This window comes from Chanodichthys erythropterus, chromosome 3 (assembly GCF_024489055.1).
Source record: "Chanodichthys erythropterus isolate Z2021 chromosome 3, ASM2448905v1, whole genome shotgun sequence".
NCBI classification, from domain to species: Eukaryota; Metazoa; Chordata; class Actinopteri; order Cypriniformes; family Xenocyprididae; genus Chanodichthys; species Chanodichthys erythropterus.
The window spans coordinates 26,607,238-26,625,478 of record NC_090223.1 but is presented as its reverse complement, the minus strand read 5'-3'; the positions used below and the strand labels follow the sequence as shown (position 1 = coordinate 26,625,478).

The 18,241-nt window shown below is 37.4% G+C and overlaps 1 protein-coding gene across 11 annotated transcripts in view; it reads right to left on the bottom strand.

Annotated features, from left to right (window-relative positions):
- Positions 1-18,241, bottom strand: part of ep300b (E1A binding protein p300 b) — a 43,527-nt gene that overhangs the window by 13,393 nt on the left and 11,893 nt on the right. For 2 of the 11 annotated variants that reach the window (XM_067381550.1, XM_067381552.1), the window contains exons 7-17: positions 16,095-16,188; positions 15,873-16,004; positions 15,373-15,490; positions 14,920-15,088; positions 14,459-14,557; positions 14,272-14,360; positions 14,029-14,181; positions 12,400-12,858; positions 5,898-6,122; positions 5,607-5,766; positions 3,342-3,493 (exon numbers count right to left, since the gene is read on the bottom strand). In XM_067381550.1, coding sequence (XP_067237651.1) covers positions 3,342-3,493; positions 5,607-5,766; positions 5,898-6,122; positions 12,400-12,858; positions 14,029-14,181; positions 14,272-14,360; positions 14,459-14,557; positions 14,920-15,088; positions 15,373-15,490; positions 15,873-16,004; positions 16,095-16,188 — 1,850 coding nt within the window. The remainder of the gene's footprint in view (positions 1-3,341; positions 3,494-5,606; positions 5,767-5,897; positions 6,123-12,399; positions 12,859-14,028; positions 14,182-14,271; positions 14,361-14,458; positions 14,558-14,919; positions 15,089-15,372; positions 15,491-15,872; positions 16,005-16,094; positions 16,189-18,241) is intronic. The other 9 variants (XM_067381555.1, XM_067381553.1, XM_067381554.1 and 6 more) reach the window with 9 other exon arrangements.

Here is an 18,241-nt window from a genome sequence, read left to right as displayed (position 1 = left end):
GGCCGGCTTCTGTGTCAGCATGGAAGAGAAGAAATTGTTGAGAAAAGTTATTTTTTGTTTTGTTTTTGTGCACAAAAAGTATTCTCGTCACTTCATAACATTAAGGTTGAACCACTGTAGTCACATGGACTACTTTACGTTGCTGCCTATTTGTGTATCAGATACCCTCAGATTTTATCAAAAATATCTTAATTTGTGTTCTGAAGATGAGTGAAGGTCTTACGGGTGTGGAAAGACATGAGGGCGAGTAATAAATGACAAAATTTTCATTTTTAGGTGAACTAACCCTCCCTCAGCAGTGATTTTAAAATAATAATAATAATAATAATAATTAAAAAAATATATATTTTTTAATAATATAGGTACAAAATGAAGAGATTATTTGTGCTTAATTGCCACAATAAAGCTATATTGCAAAAAAATAAAAATAACAGTCCTAAAAACAAACTTTATTTACTTTATGCTAAATATAATTTAGCATTTTTCTTTTGATTTTGGGGAGAAATAAGATCCTGGCATTTCTTCACCCTGTAACCATTAGGAATGTATTCATTGCTCTGTCATCTTTTAAAGCTTTAAGAAAACATTTACTAATTTTAAATCCAGGTTTGGTGGATTCATTTCACATCTGGAGGACAGCCTGGATGCAAAATGAATCATTTCGCCAAATAAACAGGCTTTCTAGGGTGATGTTGGCAGGGTTAGCGTTTAGGGTACAGTAAGCTGAGGTGAGTACAAGCGGGGTGATATCGTCACAGACACATTCAATTACATCAGCGCAGCTATGAGCGTTTACACCACAAAGCACAGCTGGACTCCCTTCTTTAAAGTCCAACATCACAAATCATCAAAAGACACAGTAAAAATACATTCCTTCAGGTGTCGACCCCATAGTATTCAGGTTGTGTGCCACAGAGAGTTGATTTTCTTTAAAACAGACTTATGATGAGTTTTACAGCACTGAGTTTTACTTTTGGTTCACATCAAAAGTCTAGAGACTGCAGGGTTCCTGTAACCACCAGCAGCCTCTGACAGTGCTGCAGTACCATCTATTTAAATATTACAAATTACAGTATTTACAATAGTCACCTGATCTATGCCCACACAACCATACGAGTCCTTTAAACAGATGCAATGGGAACGACACCAATGCCATGACAATCTGAGGTGTTTCAAACAAACATACATTAACAAACACTGATCTGAGACCAGTGACGAGAGTGTATAAACCCAGAATCAGATGGACAGAATCATTATAAGCACTACAAAGTTACACATGATAATTTAGTTATTTTTTCTTTAGGGTTCCCACACCTTTTGACCAAATAAATGTCTGACTTTTTGAGTCATCTGTGATAACTGGATGAGGATTGTTATAGACATTTCGTTCAAATTTACTTGCATTTTTGGGTTTTCGGTGCCATCAATAAATTACACCCTGCACGTTCGGTGGCAGCAGTGGGATGGCTATCAGCAAGATGGCGCCAAAAGTTCAATTTTTAGGTCAAACATCTCTCTTTTTGTTTGTAATGTTTGCTTGTCATACCTAAAGGGTTAGTTCACCCAAAAATTACATTTCTGTCATTAATGACTCACCCTCATGTCGTTCCACACTCGTAAGACCTTCGTTCATCTTCAGAACACAAACTAAGATATTTTTGATGAAGTCCGAGAGGTTTTTTTTTATTATCTCCCATGAAAAGCAACGAAATGACCACATTCAAGTGCAGCGCTTCCGTGTTTACGTCCAAACGGCGGCTCAGTTTTGGCTGACGCTGTTCACATGAGCAGCACGACGTATGTGTGTGATGCTGATTAAGGAGCCAGCCAATACAGATTTTGCTTTCTAACGTAGAACACAGAAGCTCTGCAATGTGTCTTCAATGTAAACGGCATACGAATCTGAAAGGGTAGGGAAGAAATTGTCGAAATAAAGTAGTTATTTTTTATTTGTTTTTGCGCACAAAAAGTATCCTCGTCGCTTCATAACATTAAGGTTGAACCACTATAGTTACATTGACTATTTTAACTATGTCTACTACTTTTCTGGACCTTGAATATGGTAATTTTGTTGCATTCTATGGGAGATTAAAAAAAACAAACTCAAAAACAAAAAATATCTTAATTTGTGTTCTGAAGATGAACGTCTTACAGGTGTGGAACGACATGAGGGTGAGTAATTAATGACAGAAATTTCATTTTTGGGTGAACTAACCCTTTAAGTGGGGCCAGTGCATCATTTAATCAAATCATAACCAGAATAGCAGGAAAGTCATTTTCACTCAACTGATCCCATCATGCAACACATGACACTAAACATTTGTGGCTATTTAGCAAATAAAAGCCATTTATACTTTGCATAAATGTGATGCATTGATCAATCTGTAAATTTTAATCTGCTATGCTGGTTACAGCTAAAAAATATTGGCCATAACTCTGGGGATTGATGGTAAACTTGAGGCTTTTTATGTGGCAAAATGAAACAAATGTGATGGATTAAAGCTCAGGTTAAAATAATGAATTACATGGAGTTTAAGCAGATGACAGCAAAAAAAAACTATACTAAACGAACAAAGAAAATAAGGCCAGCACAGGCTATGGGATCATTCACAGCAGATTCATTTTGTTGATGCCAAACAACCAGCAAGACTTATTGCCAATTGAAGATTGAAAACGAACTAGTTCCAAGTGCCAGTTCATTTTCACCAAATCATTAATTTATCATTAACTAAAATGTTTTCGTTTCATATCCCAAATCTGTATATATCTTAAAACTACATTCCTCAGTTGAAGAAAATTGTGTAAATAAAACAAGCTTAAAGCTTAAGTCTGTAATCTCTGCAGCATTAACATTTGGATTAAAAAAACAATAGTAGTATTCCCAAAAAAAATTAGCAGGTAGTCCCACCCCAAAATCACAGTTGCAGTGTTGGACTGGTCAAAAAAAAAAGGCTTTTGTCATCTCAGCACATTCATCTTAAATTTTAATGTTAAAAGAACTACAAACATCAGCTTTAAGTTTTTTAAATTCTCCTGATGTGCATTGTGTCTAACATAACTTTCTGTCTTTTTTGATAGGATGAAGACACATCAACCGCAAGAACAGATGTTCATAGTCTGTGCTGCCTTATTTTCGCTCTTCTTTTCTGACAGAAACGCTACAGAAGCAAGCTTGCAACGTCTCTCTCACATCCACATACAAAACACACAACAGCAGGCAGAAGAGGAAGAGAGGTAAAAAAAAAGTAAAGGTAAAAAAAAAAAAAAAAAAAAGTAATGAGACTAGAACTGAAAAGTGCTAGGTTGTTTGTAGCATAATGCGTGCCAGCGCAGGCCCTTACCAGGTTAGTTTTGTTACTAGTTCGAATACGTACGGGTATTCCCAGTAACTGGGGGTCCACCGGCTGCCGGAAGGGCAGCGACTCTGGGTCCTGTCTGTACAGAGCTTCCAGAGTGGGCATTAAAGCCTGGCGGAGCTCGTCGGGCTTAAAGACTGATGGAGAGGAAGGAAATGAAGGAAGCAGCAGAGTCAGGAATCAGGTACATATTCATATGAAAATCATGAGTACTGATTTCAAAGCAGTGTTTGTCCTTCATATTAAACTGCGGAAAGGAATATGAACAAGCACCTGCTGATACTAGAACAGAATTAGTAGATTTCATGCAATGAGACCTGACGTTTTTCCTTAGTTTTAACACCATATAAAATGAATTACAAAAGTAATTCTTGGGTCCGTATACTTTCGCGTCCATTCGTTTTTCCTTTTTTAAACCAGAAATGAAATATGGAAAATGCGGTTTCTTTGTTTTTTATTTTAACAATGATGAATAGAATTACCAGATACAGGCTATTTTCTTTATGCATGATTATTATTTTGTGAAAAATAATATAAATGATATACAACTTGTTTCTTAATATGTAAAAATGCTAAATTTAACTTCCAGTGTTTTGCGTCATACACACAGATGCTAAAGCGCCCTCTAGTGCCTTTTCCTTCGCTTCAAGAGCCTGCATGAATAAATGAATAAAGGCCAAAATGACATCTAAATTACTGTGACTTTTTCATCTGGCTCAGTTAGGTGTTTTGTATTGTTTTCTATTGAGAAATTGGTTGGGATTAGGAGTCCCTTACTTAGCTATGCTATGCTTTTCAAATTGAAAATATACCAACATTTGTTATGATAACAAAATTATACCCCAATATGTGATTTTCATGAAGACAAAATCCCTTGACCTTTGCCTTAGTGGAGGTTTGACATAAAATATTTCTCAATTCTCATTGAAAGCAAGGTGTTACGCCTGCGTTGCTGGACATTAACGCTTTATGTGGCTTAATCCTACTAAAACAACAACCAGTGAAAAACTATTTTCTTGCACATTTTCTTATCATCAAAGGCTAAGACAACGGCAACGTAAACAAAGTGGAAGGATATTTTTATATATTTTTATGTTAAGCATTTATAATGGTTTTCTATAAGCGGAAAACGCTGAAACTTGAAAGCGTGTTGTCTTCATATTCGGCCTGACCTGCTTGTCTATATATCTTTATTGGTCATTTAATATCAGTGCCTTAATGCATTAAGCGTTTTCTTCATACCTGTGTTTTATTTTCAAGGAAAATGCTTAACGTGTTATTAATTGTGTTCATAGTGGGCTGCTTATAAGGTGTAGTGAATTTGCTCCTCCAATATCACCTACATGAAGCCACATTAGGCATTTTTCACGTTAAGCACTTAGAATGTCCCGCTTCGCTGGACGCGTTTGCCGCCAGTATAGTGTTCTCTGGACCCTATCGTGAGTGAGAAGGGGGTGGAAATCAAGTCAATTATCATCATGTTTCAGAGACATGGCTCTCGAAAGTATGGGAGGAACAACAATTTTACAAAAGAAAACTTGTAAATTCACATTTCTTCGACTTTAAAAACCCAAATTAAAAATGGACAGATTAAAGATGCAAAACTTAATAAACAAAAAATCTGAAAAGAAGTCAATATTTATTTTGTGCACATTAAATTTGTGCATTCAGTTTTAATTTAAATTTTGGTATTCACCATAGCATTTAAAAATAAAGCAACGGTTCGTTTTTTTGTTTTTCTTGACGTGGTAAAAAAAAAACGAAAAAGGAATGGACGCAAAAGTACACGGACCTTCTTGTATGGTGTTTTTTCTTTTTGTAAGTTGCTTTGGTTAATGAATTTATGCAAATTATATAAGAACGTCTGTAGGATCCTTAAAGGTGAAAGCATATGATTTCTGTGCCACTAGTTTCAGCAAACAGAATAAAAACATTTTTTTTCTCAAATAGCCCCCTGTATGACAATAAGTCAAGAAACAAAAAGTAACACCACAAACTCACACCATACAAACAGTGCCTGTCCATTTTTTTTTAAAGACTTTGGATCCAGACGCAAAAGTCTTCATTTAAGAGATATAAGCAATAAACCAAATTAACCAGCTATCACAACATGTTATGAAAGCACCACATTTACAGTCCACCTATGGCTTGCATATAGTTTTCTCAGCACATTATACTTGCAAAAGTATTCTAACATTGAAAAAACATCACCTTTAAGGATGAAAGATTGTGTGGACGAGTTTGTTTTACCTTTCTTCTTGCTTTGTGTGTTTGCGGGAGTGCTGTTTGTCCCTGCAGTCTCTTCCTCTTTGGGTTCGGTTTTGACCTCCGGCTTCTTATCCTCATCTGTCGACCCAGTCGATGTTTCCATTGGTTCCGTCTTGCATTCATCACCTGCAGGCTCCTCCTTCTTAATGTAGCAGACCAATTAATATAAGGTTAGGGAAGCAATCAGTCATTCGCATGTCTCAGATTTAACAGATGACAAAAGTGTATTTTTGTTTTAGTGACTTTATATGTCATTTGTCTTCTCCTGCTCACCTCTGGTTTCTCCTCAGACTTTATCTCAGTTTGCATGGCGGCCATTTTCCCTGAGGCCTTATCTTCCGTCTCATTCTCATCCTCTTCTTCCTGCTTGACCTCAGTTTTGGGGTCGAGTGGGGCGGTGGGCTCAGACGATGTCAGTTGCGAGCTAGGGTCAGCACTGCTGACCGAGGCAGGAGTTGAGGCCTGACCGTCCGCAGTAAGAGACGACTTCTGAGACAGCTGAGGGTGGGACAAAACAGCTGATTAGGAGAACAACCAATGGCAAACAGAAATGAGGAAGAACAGAAAGAATAGAAGAGCAGATTAAGAGAGAATAGAAAACAACAATTATGGAGGAACAGCAAATAGAGAGATCAGACAATGAGAAACAACAGAAAGGAGTAAAAGCAAACAGTCAAATAAGAAGCGAATCAGGAGGAAAGAGAGAACAGTCAATGGCAAACAAAAGTCAGTAGAAATAGCAAATAAAAAATAGCATAGGGATGAAAAGAGAAACAAATGTTAGGACAAGTCAATAAAGTACAGTAGAGAAAGCAAAAACAGCCAATAGCAAACAAAAATCAGAAGGAACAGCAAATAAACAAAATAGAGTACAGGAAAACAGCCAAATAGGGTCATTCCGTGTCAAATCAATCAAAAATTTGAGCTGGGGAAGTTTCCAAAATTTTGTTAAAGGGTTAGTTCAGCCATAAATGAAAATTCTGTCATTAATTACTCTCCCTCATGTCGTTCCACACCCGTAAGACCTTCATTCATCTTCAGAACACAATTAAGATTTTTTTTTTTTATGAAATCCGAGGGTATCTGATCCACTCATAGGCAGCAACGTCATTGCACCTTTTTGACGTCCAGAGATGTATTTAAAAACATGGCTAAAACTGTCAATGTGACTACAGTGGTTCAACCTTGTTATGAAGCGACGAGAATATTTTTGTGCGCAAAAACAAAACAAAAATAACTTTATTAAACAATTTGAACCGTTGTCAAACACAGTGAACTCAGTGCAGGCTACGTTGCTTATGTCCAAATGCCGGCTCATTATTGGCCAGATCCTGTGTCAGCATCACATGCATGCGTCGTGCTGCTCACCTGTTCAACTTCGGCCATACTGAGTTGGCGTTCGGACGTAAACAAGGAAGCCTGCACTGAGCTCACTATGTTTGACAACGGTTCAAATTGGTTAATAAATTATTTTTGTTTTATTTTTGCGCACAAAAAAAATATTCTCGTCACTTCATAATATTAAGGTTGAACCTTGTAGTCACATTGACTATTTTATCCATGTCTTTAACACCTTTCTGGATATCAAAAGGTGCAATGATGTTGCGGTCTATGTGTGGATCAGATACCCTTGGACTCGGAGTTGATCAAAAATATCTTAATTTGTGTTCTGAAGATGAACAAAGGTGTTATGGTTGTAGAATGACATGAGTGCGAGTAGTTAATGACAGAATTTTCATTTTCGGGTGAACTAACCATTTAATATTTTTTCTGTACAAAGACAAACAGATCACTATATCTATGGGACTGAAAAATTAAGATTCCAAAGAATGAGAATCTAGAAGTATATTAAGATATTTTGAATACTTTCAGAGTTACAGGTATGACAACTTTAGAAAAATAATATTTATGGCACTCAGACAGGTATGTCCTTAAAATTGTGTTGATAGAAAAAACACGAGATACATTTCTAGTTTTAACATTTTTTTCTTTTAAAGAGGAATATCTTAAGAAGAAACAAAGTATCAGCTGTATGCAAAGTGACCCACATTTGGTTTTTGACCACTGAAAATGTGTACAATTTACCAATTTAAGATCTCCGTTTCTCTGGGATTGAACTATTGAAGGCCTTTAAAATGCAGATACCAAAAGGAAAGTTTGTTAAGAACCAGAATTTTAAAACGATATTAAGATATCTTTAATACTTCTTGAGTTACAGGCATGCAAACATGAGGCAAAACACACAAGAAGTGCTTTTTGCCATTGGCATATAATGAAACAAAGATTGCTAAAGTCAACAGATTTTACTAATAGACCTACCAAACTCTGTGCAAAAATAAAATAACGATGCTGCCATCTTTCTAAAGTCATTTTTACACCCCTCTAATTTGGCTCCAAATCTCAGGTGAAAATTGTCATTATGACCCCCTCTACAAAATAGTGCATTACTCAGTAAATATACATCTGTGACATTTAATATTTTGGCTTTCATCATTATTAATGTTTGTCTTTCTACAGAAAAAAATGTAAAATTAAAAATTTGAGCCAGGGACCTCTGGTTGAGATGATACAGAATGACCCAATAGCAAACAAAAGTCAGAAGGCACAGCTAATTAAAAAGTAGAATAAGAGGTAATAGAAAAAAAAAAAAAAAAAAAATGTTAGAACAATTCAATAAAGAATAGTAGAGTAACCAAAAAACAGCCAATGGCAAACAAAAGTCGGAAGGAACAGCCAATTAAAATACAGCAGCACAGGAGTGAATAGAAAATGTCAACAGCACAGCACGCAAGGACAGCCAATGGCAAACAAAAATCAGATTGAACAGCAAACTAAAAAATAAATAAAAATGATTAAAAAAAAAAAAAAACCAAGTATTGCACGAGCAAAAAGAGAAACAAATGTCAGAACAAGTCAAAGAATAATTGAGTATGCAAGAACAGCCAATGGCAAACAAAAACTAACATCAGAAGGAACAGCCATTGCAGAACAATACAGTAAGAGAACAAGCAAATAAAAAAACAAGACCCATAAGCAACAGTCAACAAAGAAAAGCAATGAGAATCAAGAGTATAAAGGAAAAGCCAAAACAAACAGCAGATTAAGGGGGGTTTCACACTGGGCACGTCTGCCGTGGCGGACCGGATCTAAATGCAATTGTTCTGGAGCTTCTGGTTTCACACTTACTTAGTTCTATCAAACCCCAATGCATTTGCGGTCATCTTGCATCATCACAATGTGCCCTCGGTCTGTTTGCCGTGGGGACCCCTCAAGCACGGGGCCCGGAGCGGTTGCACCGCCCTAAGGACAGCCCTGACAGCGCGCATGACAGAAAAAAAAACAATGCGGGGTCAATATACTGTGTTATTTAATTTGGCGCTATTATGCGCAGAAAAATGAATGATACTTGTGACTGTGTGATGCATGACGGCGGCTTCTCTGCTGCGCACAAACAATCTTGTTTGAGGAGGAGAGAGCTGATTGCGGGTCGCATTCATTCACTCTGCATGCTCACTGTCGCTCATATCAAAGGTAAATCACTGTTATATCAAAAGGTACACCACTGTTATCTCCTAGATGTGTTTGAATTAATGACATCGTCATCAGCTAAAATGCATGTGCATGTTACTTCCTAAACAAGTGCAGACCAGAGTTTGAGTTGCACAGTCACATGAATCATGCCACAGGTTCATTGCAACTGAACTCAGATCATCTCCAACAGGTAGTCTTGGTTTAGGAACTTCAGTGCGCTCCCTGGTCTGCATGATAGCTTAACAATTTTTCATGTGAACCGTGCTCGGTTTTGAACTAAACTTCAGTGTGAAAACCCCCTAAGAGAGAACAACCAATGACAAACAAAAGAAGGATCAGACAAAAGGAAATGCTGAACAGCAGAATGAGAGAGAACAAACATAAGAGACACTAAAGCCCAAAGTAAACTTCGGCCGTCCGTGAAGGTCCATGCACTGTTTGAGCTACGTAATTTTCGTAACAAGGAGGGTCCGCGGACATCCGCGCACACCGCAGCCCAATTTTGGCTCATACAACACCACATGTGGGAGTTACTTGAACGCTTGAAACAAAGTCCACTAACGTGAAAAACACGTCTTTTCGCACTCCTGAGTACTTCGAAAGGATCGGAACGTGGAAAATGAAGTATACCTTAAGACATAAGGAACAGTCAAACATCCGAGATGCAACATCCAAAGAGAAACAGAGTGAACTGCAACCAAAACAAAGGAATTCACAGGGCCCTATGTTTCATTTATTAATCAAATTAATGCATACAACTTTAAAGGCCCATTCACACCAAGGATGATAACTATAATGATGAAGACATAGTTCTAAAAATCACTCTAAATTTAAACGAACACCAGTCGCTACACCCCCATTAAAGGGCTAGTTCACCCAAAAATGAAAATTATCCCGTGATTTGCACATTCTTCTTGTGCATTCTTCTTATAGTTGTCCACCAGAATCTAGTATTTGAATTTATAAGATTTTAAAGGTGCCCTAGAATTAAATATTGAATTTATATTGGCATAGTTGAATAACAAGAGTTCAGTACATGGAAATGACATACAGTGAGTCTCAAACACAATTGTTTCCTCCTCCTTATATAAATCTCATTTGTTTAAAAGACCTCCGAAGAACAGGTGAATCTCAACACAACACCGACTGTTACGTAACAGTCGGGATCATTAATATGTATGACCCCAATATTTGCATATGCCAGCCCATGCTCAAGGCATTACACAAGGGCAGACAGTATTAACGTCTGGATCTGTGCACAGCTGAATCATCAGACTAGGTAAGCAAGCAAGAACAACAGCGAAAAATGGCAGATGGAGCAATAATAACTGACATGATCCATGATAACATGATATTTTTAGTGATATTTGTAAATTGTCTTTCTAAAAGTTTCGTTAGCATGTTGCTAATGTACTGTTAAATGTGGTTAAAGTTACCATCGTTTCTTACTGTATTCACGGGAGCACGAGATTTAAAGGGGCCGCAACCTATATATCGGTGCATAGTTAATGATGCCCCATAATAGGCAGTTAAAAAAATGTATTTAAAAAAATCTATGGGGTATTTTGAGCTGAAACTTCAGACACATTCAGGGGACACCTTAGACTTATATTACATCTTTTAAAAAGAAGTTCTAGGGCACCTTTAAATATGGATATTTTTCTAACAAAAACACATTGCTTCACTTCAGAAGGCCTTTATTAACCCCCAGGAGTGGTATGTATTATTTTTTTTTATGGATGGATGCATTATTTTTGTCTTCAAATCTCAGTCCCCCATTCACAACCATACCTTTAAGGACTAAGGATATTTTTAAATATATCTCCGACTGTGTTCGTCTGAAAGAAGATACACCTAGGATGGCTTGAGGGTGAGTAAACCATGCGATAATTTTCATTTTTAGGTGAACTATCCGTTTAATGATGATAATGGCACAGAGAAACTGTATCATCGGAATCACTTTCAGAACGATTTTGTTTCCAGCTGATGAACGATAAAAATATTGACAGAATCCATCCTGCTTTAAGAGCTCGAGCATTTAAAGTGGCAGACAACATAATTGCAGCGCACGCTTAACTATAATGATAATTAAAATGATAACTATATTAGCATCCCAATATCGACAATATCGTTCTGTTTATTTTATCATTTTTGGTGTGAACGGGCCTTAAACTTAATCTTTTAAAATTAAATTTGAACCATTTCTTTTCAGTTTTGCAAACAAAGTGTTGCACAACAGAAGTTTAAAGTTTAAATTAAAACTTGGACAAAAAATGTACATTTAAAAAATGTTTTAAAAACTATAGGTCCCACTTTATATTAAGTGGCCTTAACTACTATGTACTTAGATCAAAAATAAGTACAATGTATTTATTGGGTTCATATTGAATTGCAGAACACTTTTGCTGCTATTGAGGAGGGATATGGGTAAGGTTAGGGACAGGTTTGGTGGTATGGGTAGGTTTAAGGGTGGGGGTAAGGGTTAAGGGATGGGTCAACAGTGTAATTATAAATGCAATTACAGAAATTAATTACAGATGTTATTTCATGCAGGTGTTTTTAAAATATAAGTACAATGTAAAAACATGTACACAATAAGTGAATTGTATCAAATGATTAATTTAAATGTAAGTACATAGTAGTTAAGGCCACTTAATATAAAGTGTGACCAAACTATATTATTACTTTGAAAAGTATATTCCACAATAGTAATAAATTTGTTCAAATTTTTTCAGGTTTCAAAAACCTTTGTTTTGCTGAGTTGTAGTGAAGGCTTTTGTGTTTCTTTGTATCTGATGATGAAGTTTAAGTGGTCTGTCCTCATATAACGAGATGGCAGATGCTGAAAACACCACGAGCCTCATGCGTGCTTGAGTATGTGTGTTAGAGACAAAACTGCGGCACTCATTCACACAAGAGACACGCAGAACATGCAGCCTTCATATATTCAACAGCAGTCTTTCTGAGCTTTAGTATTATTCTCAAGCACTATCCTATTTTGATCCATTCATCCAAATTTCGCCAAATGACATTTCACGTTATACAGTAAAATCCACTTTTATGACTGGATTTCACGATTTTGTCCACATTTTCCACGCCACGAAAATCCCTAAATTCACAGCAGATCTAAACAAAAAATAAATAAATGGAGGCTCTTCAGTGACATTCGAGTCAACTTATGAGAAGATGTGAAGGTACAAGCAAAAGCACCCTAAACAAACACATTCTCGATTGTGATACTCACAGGAGTGTGTGGGTGTGCACAAAGCCCGTGGGTATTCTGGGAAGGCACAGATGACGCTAGCCCTGTTTGGGGGCCTCCGGTGGCTCCGCCCCCATGTGACTGCTGCTGTAGCTGACTGTTTTTTTCTGAGCCTACCCCCTGTGCCATCGGGGGCAGCTGCGTTGCAGGTGGGGCCATAGTGGTCGAAGAAGTGGGGGTGTGGGGCTGGGGAGTCTGGTTACCCGGCAACTGCGGGGGCGTTTGGTGCGGTGCAGGGGTAGGGGTGAGGCTGCGTGCGGGAGAAGGGGAGTTCTGGAGTAAGGGAGGACAGTGCGTGTGCAATCCAGACTGTGGAGCAGGTTGGTGGAGGTTGGACGGAGGCCCCTGAGGGCCAACAGAGGCTCCAGAGCCAGAGACCGCAGACTGAGTTTGAGCTACTGGACTACTGACTGCCAGCGATGGTGGAGTGGGCATCTGATTCTGAGAGAGGAAAAAGACAACAAAGAGGTGAGAGTTAACTGGGTGGTATTACTACACATCAATGTCTGGCCGATGCATTTATTATTTAACACATTCCTGATAGTTTTGTTGGTGATATAACACCACACATCATCAATACTGTAATGATCGCAAGTTTGTGCAAGTTTCCTGAAGAATGTTTCATGGCTGCTTCTTGTTTCATGAATCGCTAATCAGTTCTTTCAAACCATCAATTTTGAAAAAAAAAAAAACTGATTCAGTAATTCACTGGAGTCTCACCTCATGTTTTAAAATGTTTGTGTTTTGTGTATTACTATGTATATTGGTACATATAAATATGAACAAATTACTTTGAGTTTCTGCAGTAAAGAACTATCTGTGAAAAACATGCTGTTAATCTTAACTAGATTTTTAACATGTATTTTAGTTTTTGCATTAAACATTTACAATCTATTTAGCAAAAATGGCTGCTTGGTCCAAATAATTTTGTTGAAAATATTATATGAAGAGTTTGAGTCGCTAAAATTTATGCAAGGCTGCATTATTTAGATCAAAAATACAGTAAAAAAGCAGTAATATTATGAAATATCCAACAATGAAATCAGCCATTTTACATTTTTGTGCAAACTATGATTTTTTTTTTTTTAGGATTTTTTGTTGAAAAGATTGACTTTATTTTCTCTAGAAAGTAGAAAAGAACAGCATTTTATTTGAAATATGAATCTTTTTACCATTATAAATTTCTTTACTATCCTTTTGATCAATTTTATGTGTCCTTGCTAAATAATAAGTGTATAAACTGTTTTTTTTTTTTACGATGTAAACGTTAAATCATCCATCCTCATTTACATCCTAACATTAAGTTTTATGAGTACACTCAAATAACACTAAAACACACACAACATAACTAAACACAAGACGTAAAACATGAAACAAAAGAGGTTTTAATATGGCAATTCCAACCTAATAATCTCAAGTTATGCTTAAATCTCAATAAAAGTCATTTTTCTTCAAATTTAGCATGTGTCAATTTATATTGTCTTTTACAAGAGATTATGACAGAAAAACGGTTATACACTCTTATAACCACCAAAAGACGAATCATATTAGAGTATTAGATACAACAAAATGTACTGACTAATATGGTATGAATGTGCTTTAATAGCAGACCTGTGGTATGGCTCCCTGCCCTGCAGGCTGGTTCAGGCTAACCACACCCTGGCCCAGTCCAGCACCCGTCCCTGGAAACTGGTTCTGCATGTACTGATTTTGTAACTGGGGTACATTGGGTTGAGCCATTCGAGGTGTTCCCTGCATACTCATCTAAAAAATACACAATAAAGACAACAAAATAAAGCTTAAATCATTTTAAGTTGAATAAGTCATCCCCCTTCAGGTCACAAGTCAATTTACCTGATTAAGGTTTGCTCCCATCGGCAGGGGCGGCGTTGCCCTTTGACCCATTGGCTGCTGCATCCCCACCTGGGCAAACTGATTCATACCTGCAAAGGTGAGCGAGAATCAAAGTTACAAGAAAAGACAAACACAAAAATATGGATTTATTTAAGGATGTTCAAGAAACTGTTCTTCAACTACAGACCATTTAGTGAGTGTGCCATACCAGCAGGATTCTGCATGCGGTTGACCATCTGATTGGGTCCAGTGGCTTGAACTAAGGACGGATCTGAATGAGGACCATCTAGGAGAGACCAGATCATCCATTACAACCACTCAACGCAATCAATAACAAACATCAGCATCTGATTGTGATAGGGCTACACGGTATTGGAAAAAAAATGTTGACAATGCGATATTTACTTTTTCTGCAATATAGACTGCGATATGAACATGGTATTGACCAATAGCAAACCGCACCCATCCAAATCCTGATGGACAAAATCAAGTCCCGCACTACATTTTTTGTTGATTGAGAAGCCGTTTTACTCGAATATACCTCACGAAATGGAAGATAAGTATTTCTCAACTTCCGTTTCATGCATCGAGCTTTTATTTTGACGGGTAGCCGTTCACGGATGTATGCAGGTGTGTATGTGTACGTACTGGGCAGCTGTGCCTGATTCATGCCAGCTGGTGCTTGAGGTAGAGCACTGTTGGGCATGCCAGGCTGAGCTGGCATCATACCCTGCTTCTGCAGTCTGGTTCTCCTCTTCTCCTCCAGCTCCTTCTGAATCTTATAAATCTTCTCCGCCAACAAGTGGTAATACTCCGCCTGGAAAAGATAAACATTCATGAAGACAATCATTCTTACAAATCGGTTTAAAACATGTACAATGATTCAGTTCAAAGTCTTTTTCATGCACTTTTAGTGAAGACAGAAAAATTTATGGACGTATTTGTGCCTGGTTAGGATGGTTTTTCCAGTGTTCTGTCCAGCACTAGACTGTGACAGCTGTGTCATGGGTAAAAAGTGAAGAAACAAGTGATCCTGTCAATTCACTCAGATATTCTCCAAATATAATCCACAGACATGAGACTGCGCAAGCGTTTTCTTACCCTGCTGTTGGCAGATTCGTACATGTCACCCTCCACTTTGCGTGCGTAAGCTACAAGATTCTCCATACGACGATCCTTCAGTGCTGCAGGGTCCGGAGTGGGGAAGATAGCCTGCACACTACTCACACACAAAAACAACACATGTGACTGAGAGCGAGCTCATAGAATTAAACAGCACCTTATGTTTGACTTTCCAGTTGTGTGTGATTTGTTTTTTTGATGGTGGATTGTAATTCAGAAAGATCCAAATGACAATCATCAGTGACAGCTGGAGATTCACTCGTAGTCAAAATGCAAAATGGCTACAGAAATTGAAATCTACAGGTAACGCTAATATACACCAAATACACAGTCACGCAGTGCTGATGTTGTTAACATTAACAATTTGAGAACAATATAACAGTAATAATAATTTGCACGGCTTGGCGTGATTCGAGCTAAGCGATCGTTAGATTTAATCATAATTGGCAGTCGGTAGTGTGCGTGTGTGTATCACTCACAGTTTGTGTACGAGGTGATTCCGGAGGTCCTGTGTGATGTCTTCATGCCAGCTCTTCCTCATTCCTGCAGAGGGGGGCGTGGCAGTCGCTGCAGAACTCATGTTACCAACACCAGAGGTGTCATTCATCAGACTGCAAGAGAGAGACAAACCATCAAACATCAACATTAAACTTTCATTGACCAACCTATTTTAACCAGTGAACCGCAGTGATATTCAGTACCTCCTGTGCAACATGCCGTCAGGCAGCATTCCCGGATGCTGGTTCATCATCGGACCCCCGACTCCACCGTTCACTCCCATTGAGTTCCCACCTGCTTGAGCACACAGTATAAGACATTATAGGTAATATATGCTAAATAAACTTAATTCTTTAATAAACTTAATAATTTTTTTTTTCTTAAAGGGATAGTTCACCCAAAAATTAAAAAAAATTCTGTCATTAATTACTCATTAATTCCCCTCATGTCGTTCCAAGCCTGTAAGACATTCGTTCATCTTAGGAACACAAATTATGATGTTTTTAATGAAATCGGAGAGCACCACAAAACATGCGTGTTGTGTTGACGCGAGAGCAGATGTTGCATGAATGCGCACTGGAGATTAGTATTTTGTAAATAAAGTGGTAAATTATGAACCCACCCCCCCCCCAGTTGTGCAAATAAAGCGCTTGCATCACTTCATAAAATTGAACACCACACTTACACCACTGGAGTCACATGGATTACTTTTATGATGTCTTTACTACCTTTCTGGGGCTTGAAAGTGGTAGTTGTGTAGGCTGTCAATCTCTCAGATTTCATAAAAAAGACCTTCATTTGTGTTCCGAAGATTAACGAAAGTCTTACAGGTTTGGAACCACAAGAGGGCGAGTAATAAATGATAGAATTTTAATTTTGGGGTGAACTAACCCTTTAACCCATTGGCAAATACTATTCTTGTTTTAAGCATTTTTTTTTTTCTCTCGAGACAACATGAATTAATATCTGGAGTAAATGCATCTTGATTTAAGAATGATCAGATACTGGGAAACAAGACAAAAATACTGACTAAGAAAATCTTTTTTTTTTGCAGCAAGCATAAAATCGAAATAAAAACAAAATTGTGATATGGCTTAGTGCAGTTAAAAATAAATTGCAAACACTTCAACTGAATTAAATAAATATATGCACTGCATGTTTCACAGTGTTTATACGCATGAGCAGCTCATTATCTCCCGGAGTTTGCAGCGGCTCAGAGGCAGCTCGGTTTACAGTAAATGCTGCTCCACAAAAACTCTCTGTAAAACAATCTCTGCATCTGCTCGGAGTTTGAATCATTTTAATGCATTTGGGAACGCAGCATGCATCAATCATCTCATCATTCTTGTAATGAGAAGCAATTGACAAAAGTGAAGCTTTAAGGGCTTTGATGGTTTAAAAATGAAGAAATTAAGACAGCAATAAATATTAGTATTGTAATTAATGTAAAATAAAATTATTATTATTATTATTCATTATATTATTTTTCAGAAACATTCTATTTTTCATGTATGTTGTATTGAATTACTGACACTTTTTTTGTTTAATCAGATGTGTTTTATCAATATGATCAATCTTTTGTTCTACAACAATATAGACGTATAAAAGATCAGCGGATCACATTAGTGGAGGGCTTGTCCAAATACCCACAATTCTTGTTTTTGCACTTGACCGCTTGTCTACTTGCATGACGGATTTCCGGAGTTTGGCGAAAGTGTTCAAGTGGGCATGAACTCTGAGTTTTAAGATTTTTGTTTACTCAATGGGACACACTTAATCACTGTGTGACTATGGTGCTTTGTTTATTTTATTTTTCAAACGTTTTACAAAATACATACAAATCTCTGCACCAATATAATGTGCAACACTTTGGTCCGGTTTCACAGACAGGGCTTAGCCTAAACGAGGATTAGACCTTAGTTCAATTAGGATATTTAAGTAGCTTTTATAAACGTACACTAGAAAAAAAAAACAACCTTACTGGTGTTACATCTTGAGTCAAAACAGTGGCACTGACATATTTTACGATATGCCAGTACAAGTTGCTTTCATTTAAAACAGCTCAAACATGCATTTTAGTCTAGGACTAGCTTAAGCCTTGTCTGTGAAACCGGGGGATAATGTTTCACAACCAAATTATGTGTGACATTTAATTAATTTACCTTACACTGGAAAGTTTTCCTACACATAATGCAAAATCAGGGCATGCAAGTTCCTGAATGAGATGAATGATACGCATAGTCTCAAAGCCCGCTCTGAAGCGGTATTAGAGATAGTGTGGATTCAGTATGTGTTAAGAGTACTGCACTTCAGCATGTTTCAGACTAGGGATGGTCTTGCGCACTTACTT